Source organism: Schistocerca piceifrons, chromosome 2, assembly GCF_021461385.2.
Source record: "Schistocerca piceifrons isolate TAMUIC-IGC-003096 chromosome 2, iqSchPice1.1, whole genome shotgun sequence".
NCBI classification, from domain to species: Eukaryota; Metazoa; Arthropoda; class Insecta; order Orthoptera; family Acrididae; genus Schistocerca; species Schistocerca piceifrons.
Genome location: NC_060139.1, coordinates 859,967,644 through 859,981,469, shown reverse-complemented (window position 1 = coordinate 859,981,469; position 13,826 = coordinate 859,967,644). Strand labels below are relative to the sequence as shown.

General features: G+C 38.3%; 1 protein-coding gene across 1 annotated transcript in view; it reads left to right on the top strand.

Moving 5' to 3' along the window:
• The window catches only part of LOC124775938 (NFX1-type zinc finger-containing protein 1-like), a 346,822-nt gene that overhangs the window by 119,988 nt on the left and 213,008 nt on the right, over window positions 1–13,826 (top strand). Inside the window, exon 9 of the mRNA XM_047250783.1 lies at window positions 2,862–3,118. Coding sequence (XP_047106739.1) covers window positions 2,862–3,118 — 257 coding nt within the window. The remainder of the gene's footprint in view (window positions 1–2,861; window positions 3,119–13,826) is intronic.

The window sequence follows — 13,826 nt, the reverse complement described above, 5'->3', positions numbered from 1 at the left end:
CGTACCATCACCCGATTTAATTCGACTACATTCCATTATCCTTGTTTTGCTTTTGTTGATGTTCATCTTACATCCTCCTTTCAAGACACTGTCCATTCCGTTCAGCTGCTCTTCCAGGTCCTTTGCTGTCTCTGACAGAATTACAATGTCATTGGTGAACCTCAAAGTTTTTATTTCTTCTCTATGGATTTTAATTCCTACTCTGAATAGCAAAAGGCTATTTACAACATTTGTTGGTTGTTCTGTGTGCCACTGAAGTTTCGAACTATTCTGGCAGATGGCAGGGCCATACTATTGTGGCAAAATGGCATCTACATATGATCACGTTACAAGCAGCGTGCTGTTATTGAATTCTTGTATGCAGAAAAAGAAACCATGGTGAGCATCCATAAATGTTTGTGTGCGTTGTATGTTGATGCTGCAGTTGATAGGAGTACAGTGGGGCAATGGGTAAAGAAAGTTACAGCCTCAGAAAATGTAGAAACAGTCCTCCATGATCGGCCATGCTCGGGATGTCCAGTCACAGCCACTGTCCCAGACATGCTGAATGATGCGGATGCCATTATTTGTGCTGACTGGTGCATCACCACTCTACAGGAGTGAAGATGAAGATGACGAATGTGTTAGGCATGCAGCGAAAACATAGCTATGCCTACAGGACAAGAGCTTTTACTGGCAGGGAATACATGCTCTTCCACAACGTTGGCGTATGGCCATAGAATGTGATGGAGACTATGTAGGAAAATAGGACATGGACAAGACATGTTGATGTATATTTTCACCAAATTATGACTCTTAACAATAAATATGTACAGAAAAAAAGTGGCCCATTACTTATTGAACACCCCTCGTAGAAACCTTCCTCATGTTATATATGAATAACTGTTATCATTCTGTGCACAACAGTTCACAGTACCAATATTTTCCAAAAAGCCACAGATGAACATGCGATTTACATGGATTCATATCTCAAGTTCTGTTGTTCACGAAGATAAGGGGCCAAGGATTTTGGATAGCCCTTGGCCTAGCAACCATTTGTACACCTATCAGAAGAATGGATGTACTGTACCTATTCTACAATACAGGGTCAAAATTTAAATACTACACTCATTCTCCAGTCCAGGCAAAATAGCAAATCGGTTGGTCCTTTTGTGTTAGGTGTGGTGTAGGGTGGATCTTATGTGGCTTATAAAAGCACCATTTGTTCACAGGCAGTTTCTGAAACCCCCCCCCCCCTCTCCCGCCACGCCCAAAAATAAATAAATAAATAAATGAAAATAAAAAATTAGGAACTGATACCACCAATTATGGGAACGCCCACTTGTATCATTTCTATTCATGGGAGATCATCAAAATTTTTACCATATGTTCTTAAGATGTTATTCTTGTGAACCTTTGAAACTTTTTTCAGTGTTATTACCAGTTGCTAAGATCCAGAGATTCAAAGTGCAGAAAATTGCAAAAAAAAAAAAGTTTTTAACTGGGGATTTTTTGGTAACAAAAGTACAAATTATGGAGATGGCCACTTCTATAAGTTCCATTAGTGGCATATGTTTTAAGATGATGATCTCGGAGAACCTTGAAACTTTTTTTCAATATTATTATCCGTTACTGACACTCAAAGGCTCAAAGTATCCATTGTTTTGCACATAAATATCCATATAATGTCTAGTCTGAGGTGTAAATGTAGTTTTAACTGAATTAGTGAACACATGGCAAGAGTGCTTGGGTCATCTCAAGGGCTCTGAGGTTACCAAACTATGTTTTTAGTCAGCATTTTTTCACCAATAGAACTTTATGGCACTGTCTCTGTACATTGGACAATTCACACCTCTACAAATATGCCCAACTGTCCCCATTGATGTATATCCATGCCTGTTGACAGCGTATGGTCTTGATTTACTTATCATTTCAAAAAGACAAATATTTTTCCCTGTGAAAGACTCTGACAGAAAAATGGGAAACCAGTTGTCTCAATCCTCATTCCACCTTCCTCACAAAAAATTTTGGCATGTGAACATATTTGAATGTTCACATGCCAAAATTTTTAGTGGGTAAGGAAGAATGACGATTAAAATTGCTTTTTTAAAATAACAGTATGTTTATTTCAATGAAACTTTAAATGACAATTGATTATTTGGTAATATAGAGATGTGCACTGAACCAGTGGAAAAAAGTCCTGTCAGAGCTCTAAAAAAGGGGAATATGTTCCCCTTTAAAAGACTTTGGCAGAAAAGTGAGGAACCAGCTGCCCCAATCCTCATTCTGCTTTACTCTCCAAAAATTTTGGCACGTGAACATGAGAATATGTTCACAAGCCAAAATTGTTTGTGAGGAAGGTGGAATGAGGCTTGAGGCAATTGGTTCCCCACTTTTCTGTCAGAGTCTTTTTTGAGTAACGTATTCCCCCTTTTTAGTGCTCTGACAGGAGCATTTTTCCACTGGCTCATTGCATCTCTACGTCAACAGATCATAATTTGTTATTTAAAATTTTATTGAAATAAAACAGTATTGATATTTTGAAAAACACTGTTAATATATTCAATCATCAGTGGCACATACAATCCTCTTATTATAAACAGCTGGATCCAAAACTAGATAGTAGCAGTAAATGTTAATGTCCACCAAACGGAAAACATGAGGGGGTAATATAAATGAACTAAAACTTATGTGAAGTAAATAAAAAAAACTCATACTGTAAAAAGTTTCCAGTACCTTTTGTTTGGTATCCCAATGAGTATTTCACTATGCATTGATGTACAAATTACAGTTAGTGAATAAAAGGCTTCCTTGTTTGGTGATTTTAGCAGTTTGAGTTGTGTTATTTTTACTGCGTAGGTAACATGGACACACTAACTAAGAGCAGCCAAATATGGCCAAAAATAAACGAAACACTCATGAAACAAGATGCATTTGGCTCTCATCTGACATTAAAATGTCAGATACATCCAACTGAGGAAACAAAGGTCGCCTCAGCAGCTGACTTTAAGGCTGTTCCTGAAGGAGGTTGCAGCCTTCCTTGCGAGGCAGATCTTCAGTGTGGCCACAAATGTCAGAGTGTGTGTCATGTAAGGAACAGATTCCATGAAAATTATAAGTGCTACTTTCCTTGTGAAAGGTAAGACTTTCAATCACAGTCATTTACAAGTTGTTGAGTACATGCATAGTTGTTTTGTTTTATTTATATATGTACTCCGTAGGTGCTTTTATGTGATAAGATGCTACAATGTTGAACTAGATAAGGAATATATAAGTGTAGATCATAAAGAACATTGTACAGTTATTTTACAAAAACAGTTATAGGGAAAATACAAAATATAAAACTAGAACAAAATAGAAGCAAAGTGATATGACATCATGCAAGAATTAACACATGGTGTACAAAACCTAACAAACACACAGTAAATGTATATGCATTCAGCGACTATACTTCTCTGTTGAAAAATCTAATGAATAAAAAGTTTCTTCTAGAAAATACATCTTTATTTATGAATAATCAACTGTTACTATGTAGGTCTTTGATGTAGGTTGGTAGTGATTTTAACACTGGACTACTGTGCATCTTTCTGTAACAGCTAGATTTTTCAGATTGGAATGGAGGTGAGCCTTCTTCCTTGTATGGTGATTATCGTACATTTCACTGGTTTCATAATGCACAGGATTGTAGCCATGAAACTCGTAATGAAATAAATATATTTAGAAGTTTTAGAAAGTATTGAAAGTTTTGTGAACATATTATGGCTATAGGCTCTTGGGGGCACTCCACATCAGCCTCTAGATCAGTGGTACCCAATGTGGTGGTAATTACCCCCTGAGGGGTAAAATGGAAATTTTCAGAGGGATAAAAGAAAAGGGTTCATCTGTGATTCTATGTTGAAGCTAAATTATTTTTAAAAGATATTTGCCATCACTATTTAATAAGACTATAATAATGATTGCATTAGTCACCAAGAATTAGATTCTTTTACAGGGGCTATGTAGTGCCTCAAGAATTTCAGTGTAAATTGTAGAAACACTCGGCCTTCCACCACCACGAACACCCAATATTTTAGGTACGAGTGCGGGAGAGTGAGAACATTTCTACCAATCCATCTGTTCCTGTGTGCAGGTCAGAGGTTTGTTATTAGAAGACTGTAAGAGGGGCGAGTCACTGACGACAACAACAAGTGTTTTCCATCAGTGCTACAGAAGACGAGGACACATCTGGACCGATCCACAATTTCTACCATCATAAGACTCCGCTTCAATCATGCCTCTTTCCCACAACGTCTACATCGGATCAACATTTACAGTTCACCAGTATGTGAGTGTGATCCTGAGTCGGAAGCTGATGTCAACCTCATCTTATTTATGTGCCCCAAATTTGACCGTGAATGGTTGGTCTTTCTGAAGACATTGCTGAGTATGGGCTACCATCTTCCTCAATCAGCTTCTTCTCTTTTGTGTACTAAAGACGTTCGTCTATATAAAGTGATAGTTAACTTCATTAAGAGTACTGGTCACAATCTGTAGGTTTTAATGGTGTACGTAAATTATAAATATGTCTTGCTGATGAAGATATTTCAGAATTGGTGTGAATTGTAAGCCAAGGCACTTTTAATTATTTTCCAATTCAATTCAATTCAATTTTTAAAACATTATGTACAAACATGTAACAGTTAAGCTTTTTATTCTTGTAAATATGCATTTCTGTATTTATTTATTCAATTATGTGTACATTGTCACTATGGGTTGCCGATGGCTAAATTGAGTACACACTCAAAGGCCAAATAAAAAAATTAATAAATAAAAAAGACATGATGAAAATCCAAGGAATAATTATGGAGCATTCTTTGGTGTGTTAGTGCCTGTGTTAATTGTAAAAAAGACTTATGAGCAATTGAAAATAGATTTCTATGCTCATTCATGTCTTGGACTTGGAGAAGTCAAGGCGCATGTTCATATTTTCATATGGTTTTGAAACCAACTCTTATGTCTCAATATACTTAATTATTTCTAAAGCTTGAGATACGAGTGAGACGACGAGGATATTTATATGTCTAAGAAGAGAATTTTGTTCTGCATAGCAGTTCTAGTACATCGTCAATCAACAAGTACGTTGACACTAAAGTTCATGTATGTGATCAATAGATTACAGAAATAAAAAGATATTATTTTCTGTTGTCCAAAAAACATTAGAACGTGGCGACCTAGGTGACAAGACCCGAAGAAAATGGGAATTTAAAGACAGAAATGGAAATTTAAAGACAGAAATGGAAAGAAGATATTAGGCGTTACCATAGCAACTATGCATAACAAGATACGATAACTGTTTCCAGTAATCGTTTTGAGTCCAACAAACCAATAGAAGAAAGTTGCGAGTGCAGTGCAGTAAAAGACATGAGAAAGTAATAGTGGAGAAAACTGGAGAGAAGACCTCAACTTTTCGACTAAGAAGATTGGATGTGGAGAGTAAGCAGTCTTCACACACGTACATCGCGCTGATGCCGACGCAGTAATTGGCTACCGACGCCGACTGCATCAGCTGCTGCTCACCGGTGCTGACTCCGTGTCTGCTCGCCGACGACAACGCTGAAACCAACATTCGATGCCACCGGCACCAGTGCTGTCCACCAGCACTGATTACACATTCGCTCACTAACGCAGCTAGAACTCTATGCCGGGTGAGCAAAAACCAATAATTATTTGGTAAAAGTGGAGGGGACAGTTGAATTATAAACTGTTATTATAGTTATTGTACTCAGTGGTGAATTTTCTTTTAGATGATTACTAGGTCTAAGATAAATAAAATTGTGGATCAAGAAAAGCAACAAACTTCAGGACCAGCCATGGCCATGACAGTGAATAGGGACATGCCAGACTGGACTGAAGTTTCAAATTTAATCAAAGGACAAAGTCTAAAGTTAGACTCAGTAAGTACTCAGTTAAATGCTAGGTTAGATGACCAAAGTGCAAAGTTGGATGACCAGAAGGCTGATTCAGCCACTCTTAGTGAAAAATTAGATGCTCAAAGTGAAACCTTGAACAGTCAAGCAGCAAATATAGTTTTGTTAAAGATTAAATTCGACTCTTTAAATAATAAGGTAGAAAATCTGAAGTTAGATTTAAAGAGTGAACTCACTAGTCCTTTGAATACTCATGTTAATCAACTATTTACTGAATTTAACCAGAGACAGGATGAGCAACTTAAAGATTTTACTAAAACATTAGAATTTGACATTGAAGATAAGTGTAATAATATAGAATCTGAGTTTAGTGAAAAATTAAAATTTTGTAAAAATACATGTGATGTTAAATTTAATTCTGTAAGACTAAAAATGAATACTTCGAAGGAGAGCACAGATCGACCTAAGGAAGTAATGTCAATTATTCAATCGAAAATCCCAGGTGTTACTACACATGTTGTTAGTTCGCAAATAGATAAAATAGGATGAAGTTTTAAAGGAAAAATAGCCAACTTGGACATTATAAATGTAAGTAGTGTGGCGGAACCATTTGAACTAATTAAAGATCGAGAAGTTACCGAGAGTAAAATCTCCAGAAACATTTCAACGGTTGCTTTGTCTGAACTTTATGATGCTTGCAAGGTTATGGATGACTTGTGCAAAGAATTAAAACTTGTCCATGACAAAGTAGAAAGTAGAATAACTTGTGTTTCCTAGCAAAGTGGTAATTGTTTTGTTGTGGGGAGGCTTTCATACAAAATTTAAGGAGAAGTATGGGTCCGTAAGTAATCGAGTGAGGTTAATGTCAGATCCATGGTATCCAGGCAGAGTCACATCTGTCTCCCAGGGATGTTAACATTCTGTGTTTACGGGCGGAGTGATAACCATCAGATCCCAAGTTATTTTCAGTGTTTCTTCTGTACTATTTTTCCTGCACTGAATTCCCTTCAAATCTTAAACTATTCTGTAATCTATTCTTGAATTCTTAAACTATCCTATAAGTTTAGTGTATATGAAACCGGATATGACTACAAGATTGAGACCAATTTAAGGGAATCACAGATAAACAGTAATCTCTAAACATGGAATGAAATAAATAGAATATAGTACTATTATGAAGATAATATCATGGTACTATTCAAGCAGAGTGATATCTAGATGACATAAACTAAACAGAATATTTTTTGTGTGTATAAAATATAGTGTAAAGTGATTAACTAAACAACTATTTGATTGTATTGTCTAATTTTCTATTTTTATAGAATATTTTATAACTTTTGTGAGATGTAACGTAAATAGGAGGGTTTGTATCACTTTTGGAAGGGGTGGGTAAAGTAAGTACAAGCAAGACTAGCACTAGTCACACATCTCACCTTTCAGACAACCCTCACAGACAAGCGCAACTGATTCTTCACCATTTGCTGTTCCATAGGTGTTGCTAAGATTTTTCTTCTAGGGCTTGAAAGGTGAAGGTGAAAACACAAACAGGAGAATTGCGAATTAGATACCTGAAGTGATGTCAGAACTGCCAAGGGATGTAGGGGAATAAAGATATATGTACATCTGAGTAGAAGCACATATTACATTGTTGATATGTGATGGTTCTACATCGTTATTTTTTTGTCACTCTCAAATGTATATTTATATAATAGAGGGAAACATTCCACATGGGAAAAATATATCTAAAAACAAAGAAGCTGTAACTTACCAAGCGAAAGCATTGGTATATTGATAGAGACAATAAAAACAATAAAAAACACACACACAAATTTCAAGCTTTCGCAACCCAAGGTTGCTTTGTCAGGAAAGAGGGAAAGACGAAAGGATGTGGGTTTTAAGGGAGAGGTTAAGGAGTCATTCAAATCCTGGCAGTGGAAAGACTTACCTTAGGGGGAAAAAAGGACAGGTATACACTCGCACACACACACATATCCATCCGCACATGTACACACACAGGCAGACATGTAAATGCAAAGAGGTTGGGCAGAGATGTCAGTCAAGGCGGAAGTACAGAGGCAAAGATGTTGAATGGTAGGTGAGGTATGAGCGGCGGCAACTTGAAATTAGCAGAGGTTGAGGCCTGGTGGGTAACAGGAAGAGAGAATATATTGAAGGGCAAGTTCCCATCTCCGGAGTTCTGATAGATTGGTGTTGGTGGAAAGTATCCAGATAACCCGGACGGTGTAACACTGTGCCAAGATGTGCTGGCCGCGCACCAAGGCATGTTTAGCCACAGGGTGATCCTCATTACCAACAAACAGTGTCTGCCTGTGTCCGTTCATGCGAATGGACTGTTTGTTGCTGGTCATTCCCACATAGAAAGCTTCACAGTGTAGACAGGTCAGTTGGTTAATCACATGGGTGCTTTCTCACGTGGCTCTGCCTTTGATCATGTACACCTTCCGGGTTACAGGACTGGAGTAGGTGGTGGTGGGAGGGTGCATGGGACAGGTCTTACACTGGGGGCGGTTACAGGGGTAGGAGCCAGAGGGTAGGAGAGGTGGTTTGGGGATTTCATAGGGATGAACCAAGAGGTTACGAAGGTTAGGTGGACAGCGGAAAGACAGTCTTGGTGGGGTGGGGAGGATTTCATGAAGGGTGGATCTCATTTCAGGGCAGGATTTGAAGAAGTCGTATCCCTGCTGGAGAGCCACATTCAGAGTCTGATCCAGTCCCGGAAAGTATCCTGTCACAAGTGGGGCACTTTTGGGGTTCTTCTGTGGGAGGTTCTGGGTTTGAGTTAATGAGGAAGTGGCTCTAGCTATTTGCTTCTGTACCAGGTCGGGAGGGTAGTTGCGGTGTTTTCAGGTTATTGGTGTAAGGTTCAGGGATTCAGGACTGGAGCATGTGAGAACATTTCTACCGATCCACCTGTTTTTATGTACAGGTCGGAAGTTTGTTATTAGAAGAGTGTAAGAGGGGCAAGTCACTGACGATGACAAGTGTTTGCCGCCAGCACCACAGAAGACGTGATGAAAACCCAAGGAATAATTATGTAGTATTCTTTGGTGTGTTAGTTGTAAAAAATACTAATGAACAACTGAATATAGATTTCTATGCACATTCATGTATTGGACTCGCTTGAGACTAAAGACTTTTATTTTGCTTCACGTCTTAGCTCTGCATGAGGCAGGAAACATGTGATGTCCATAAATTATTCGATTGTTACTATGATATTGAACTTATGTTTTATCAAGTCTGTTGCTTAAAGACACCAGTTGGCTTGCCAAAGTTTAATTACTTATGTGAAAAAGAGTAAATGTTGCTTTGTGTTGAGAGATGAAAATATACCAAGAATGAACTGTAAGTTTTCCACAAGTACACAGATTATTTTAAGAATAGAGAAGTAGCTTAATAAATTCCTGTAATCCTCTATAGACTTTGGGAAAGAACCTTTTGGGAGCTCGACATAGTTGACTACCCAGAGAAGAGAATTGGCTGCACACAATACATAAGTCAACTGCGAGAGACGTGAGAGTCTGCACCCCAGTACCACACTGTCTCATGTTGTCCGAAAAACGTTAACACTAGCATTAACTTGTGACGCAATATGGTGGAGATTACAGCTTGTGAAATGAATGTGTGAACATCATCTTCCTCATACAGTAAACCCATTACACACTTACTTTGTACTGTGCATCTTTGACAGTGAAATTGAGACATATACCTCATGTATGCTTGAATATCTTATGAAAATGTCTTTTCTGTGTTGTAGATAGTGTAGTGATTCGAGAATTTCTGTGTAAATTGTAGAACCACTCAGCCTTCTACTGTCTCGAACACACGATATTCTAGATTTGAGTGTGGGATGGTAGAATCCTACCTACTGCGCATCACATATTTGTGTGTGCAGGTTTAAAATCAGTCGTGGAAAGGAAGTAGACGTGGCAGTTGAACGGCACCGACAAGTACCTGTTGTGCAATCTATAGAGGTTTTAGTGCATGTGTAAGGAAGAACCATGGAGTTTATATGCAGCTCTGTGCTTTTTGTGTCATTGACTATTGTTATTAAAACAAGAACAGGTGAAAAAGTACTCTTGTAGACTCTTGACTCAGCCTTGTTATAGGCAAGACTCATTTTATGATTCACGTTAAGAAAAGTCACGGTATATAAGTCGACTTTCTTTTAAATGTAAATTAATTTGTTTCTGATGTTCGACTGTATGAGAGACTTACTGGAAGTTACATATTTATGTTAAAGTGAGAATTTTGTTGTGCTTGAAAGTCAAATACATCGTTGATTGACAAAAAGCGAAGTTTGCATGTCTACTTATTTCATAAGTAGAAAGAGGCTTAAAAGTTCCTGTACCTAGCGTTATTCAATGGAAAAGAAGTCAAGAGAGTTTCCAGCAGCTGGCTATCCAGTAAAGTAGAGAGGCTGAAAATCCCAAGTAAGTCATCTCATAAAGAAATGGAAGGTGGTTTGGAGGAATAAACCGAAACAACCCAGATTCACACTCACACTGTAAGTTGTTAGAACGTTGTAATATTTACTATCATTACTTTTATTATTATTATTATTATTATTATTATTATTAGTGACGGTGGTCAGACACAAAGCACTGGCAGCCTGGAGTCTTCCAGTTTCTTTCTGTTCAGCAGTAACAAGTGGAGCAATCAAGTGCTTTATAAATGGAGTAGGGTGTAGAATTTAAACTTGGTTGATTTTAAGTGGTAGTGCAGGATCTAGGTGAAGGAAGTGTTGCTACTGAGAGGAGTGGTGCAAAGGGAGCATTTTTTCTAACGATTTTCTACCCTCAATGCAGCTATTTCCTTCTCTGAGATGGACATGTAGGTAGCATTCACATTGTGCTGAGAATTACTTCGTAGTTAGAAATACGCAGTTCCAGTTGTCTCATTGACTCATTAGTTCGTGGTTTAATAGAACACCTACATTTTGAAAGTAAGTGTTCAATGAAAATTCTGTTTTATTCTGAAGTTTAGAGGGGTGAGGTACTAGCTAATATCTGATTGTGTTCAGGGGTAATGGTCTGAGAAAGGTTGTGAAGCACTGATCCAGATTGATGGATTACTTGTTGTTTATCACAGTGACAGTACCATCAGCAAACACGATGAACTTGCATGTTTCATGTGACTAACACAGGTCATTTATGTATGTGAGAAACAAGTGGGCCAAGAACAGCTCACTGGGGGTTCTATAGAGTATAGTGCCCCAGTCAGACTTTATCTCCTCACCTGATTTGCTCCCCTCTTTGAGAACTATTTTCTATTTCCTGTCTTCGAGAGATGGGATGATAGTTTGTGACGTGTGTTGTGTCTGCCGTTTTGTGGAGTGGCTTCACTATAGCAAGCTTCATTCCATCTGGGAGACACCCTTATAAATGTATGTGGGCAAAAACTTTGAATAATTAATCAGAGCAGACTTATAGCAGTTTACTGGAAATGTTATCTACACCTGATGGTCCTTTACTTTTTAAGAGAGGCAGTGGTTTTCTTTAACTCATTTCTGATTGTGGAGCGTACACTAAACTCACAGGAATCAGAAAACTGTGTTTCTGTATTTCCATGGCACTTTCTAGAGAGCCATTGCACATTATTTGCTCAAGAGCACTTATGGAAGGGTAATAGAAGGTTTTGCAATTACCTTTTGTTTGATTATGTTTATCAACAACATTTAAAACAAAATCTTTGGGTTTACTGGCACAGTTGATACCTGTCTCACTCCCTATTATGTCCCAGATGGTTTGAATTTTATTACAGAAGTGGTTGATAGTGCAGCTAAAATACAAATTTTTTGACAATTTGAATACTTTACTTAATATTTTACAGTACTTTAGGATCCATGCCTTTTTGTGGTTCTTTTAGGCCAATTCTTGTAAACTTCTTTTTTTCATGACAGTTTGGATATTGATGCGATTTCAAATAAACACTACATTTCGAATTTACATCTGTTTCAGAACAGATGTGACTTCCAGTACATATTTTGGAGGCGTGAGTAAAAGGCCTTAATCATTTTATCATTATAGGTCTGGCTATCTTCTATTGGACTCAGTTTTATTCTCACAAATATTCATTTTATTAATAGTACATTTCTCACCATCATGACCAAAGAGTCCATTCAGTATTTTACTAATGATGATGCTTCCCAATTTCTCTTGATTTATAAAAATGTTGTCAATTAGAGTGCTTCAATTTGAAGTTACACTGCAGGGAAAATTGACCACTGGGATGATGTAGGTGTATGTCAAATTTTCCATGTCTGTCTTCCCACTAATTGGAAATTGATATTGAAATGTCTGAGTACTGTCACATCTCTTTTTCAGTTAAATAGATGCAGTAAAAGTGAGTTGAGCTGCCGCCAATTTTTGTAGATAATAGTTTTTTAACATAGTCTTTATATAAACTGCCAGAAAAAAATAGTACACCTTTTAGAGGTTTCCAATTAACTCTAAGATTTATTGTTGCAACAGTGCATGAGGAATACATGAAATAATTACATTTACAGATATCACAAGTGGTTCTGAGATACCAGTTATCAACCCATGCTGAAACACCTGTATTAGTACATGGTGTATCCTCCAAGGGCAGCAATGCAGGCACTGACACTTGCATCCAGTTGATCATACAAACGGCAAATACTACGTTGAGATATGCTACACCACACTTGCTCACCTTGTTCACTTACTTCTGTAAAGTTGTTGGGTGATGAGTCTCATGAGTCACTTGTCATCCCATGATATCCCATACATCCTCGACTGGAGACAAGTCTGGAGATTGTGTTGGCCAGGGAAGTTGCTGCACATCTTGCAGAGCATGTAGAGTTTCACAGACAGTGTGTGGGCGAGCATTATCCTGTCAGAAAAACACATCGCATTACCTTTGCAAGAATGGATCTAACAATGTTCTGCATGTAATGACCGCTGGTTTGTGTCCTCTCAAGAAATGAAAGTTATAGCTTATTGCACCCCAGACCATAAGCCCTGAGGTGGGGCCAGCGTGTCTTGGACGAATGCACTCTGAGGCAGTGCTCAACAGGTCTGCACTGTACATGCAAGTGACAATCTCTTGTGTGCAGACAGAATCTTCTTTCATTGCTGAAGACCACGATGTGCTATTCCATGTTCCAAATGATACTCTGACGGCACCAGTCGAGCCATGCATGTCAATGCTGCGGCATTACCAAAAGACAGGGCTACAGGTGTGCATGTCCATTGTCCCAGTAATAAAGATACATCTGGGTTCACAAGCCCTATTATCTGTGCTGTGGTAGCTGTATGATCAGCCAGTGCTGCCCTTAAGCATGAGTGCAGTGCCAACTACCTAGAATTAAGTGCCCAAGTTACTCGCATTTCGAGTAATCACAGGGGTCAGCTTCACCTAAGTGCAGTGGAAGAGCCTCACAAGGGGGACTGTGTTTGCACACGTTAAGCCAAACTGTTTGTAGTACCAACAAACTTTTGAGGCTGAAGGCAATCAATCGCATTCCCTCAGCGAGTGGTGGCACTGTGACTGGCGATGAACACTATTTTTGCACAGCAGTGACTTGCACAGTACATTCAGCAATTTGCACCTGCGATAGTGTGAGATTATTGTCTGACTGTGGCCAAATGGCTGCTTTATATGTGGACTGATACATCTCTGCGAAATGGTGTACAGTTTGTATAAGTGCTTCAAGATCACCGGCAAATAGTATAAGTATCTTCTGCACTGCTGGCATTGGGCGCAAAAGCCAGATGTACTGTAGAATGTCCCCATTAAGTGTGTTACTTGATAGAGTTTGCAGGCAGAATAGCAGCTGTGAAGGAGAGCCGTTGCATTGCAGTAAAGTCTAAATGTCCTATACTTCCGTAGCCATATCATCACTCAATGAAGCAGCAACGTAACTGTACTTAGTTTCATCAGCAGCTCTGTTAGGTGTCA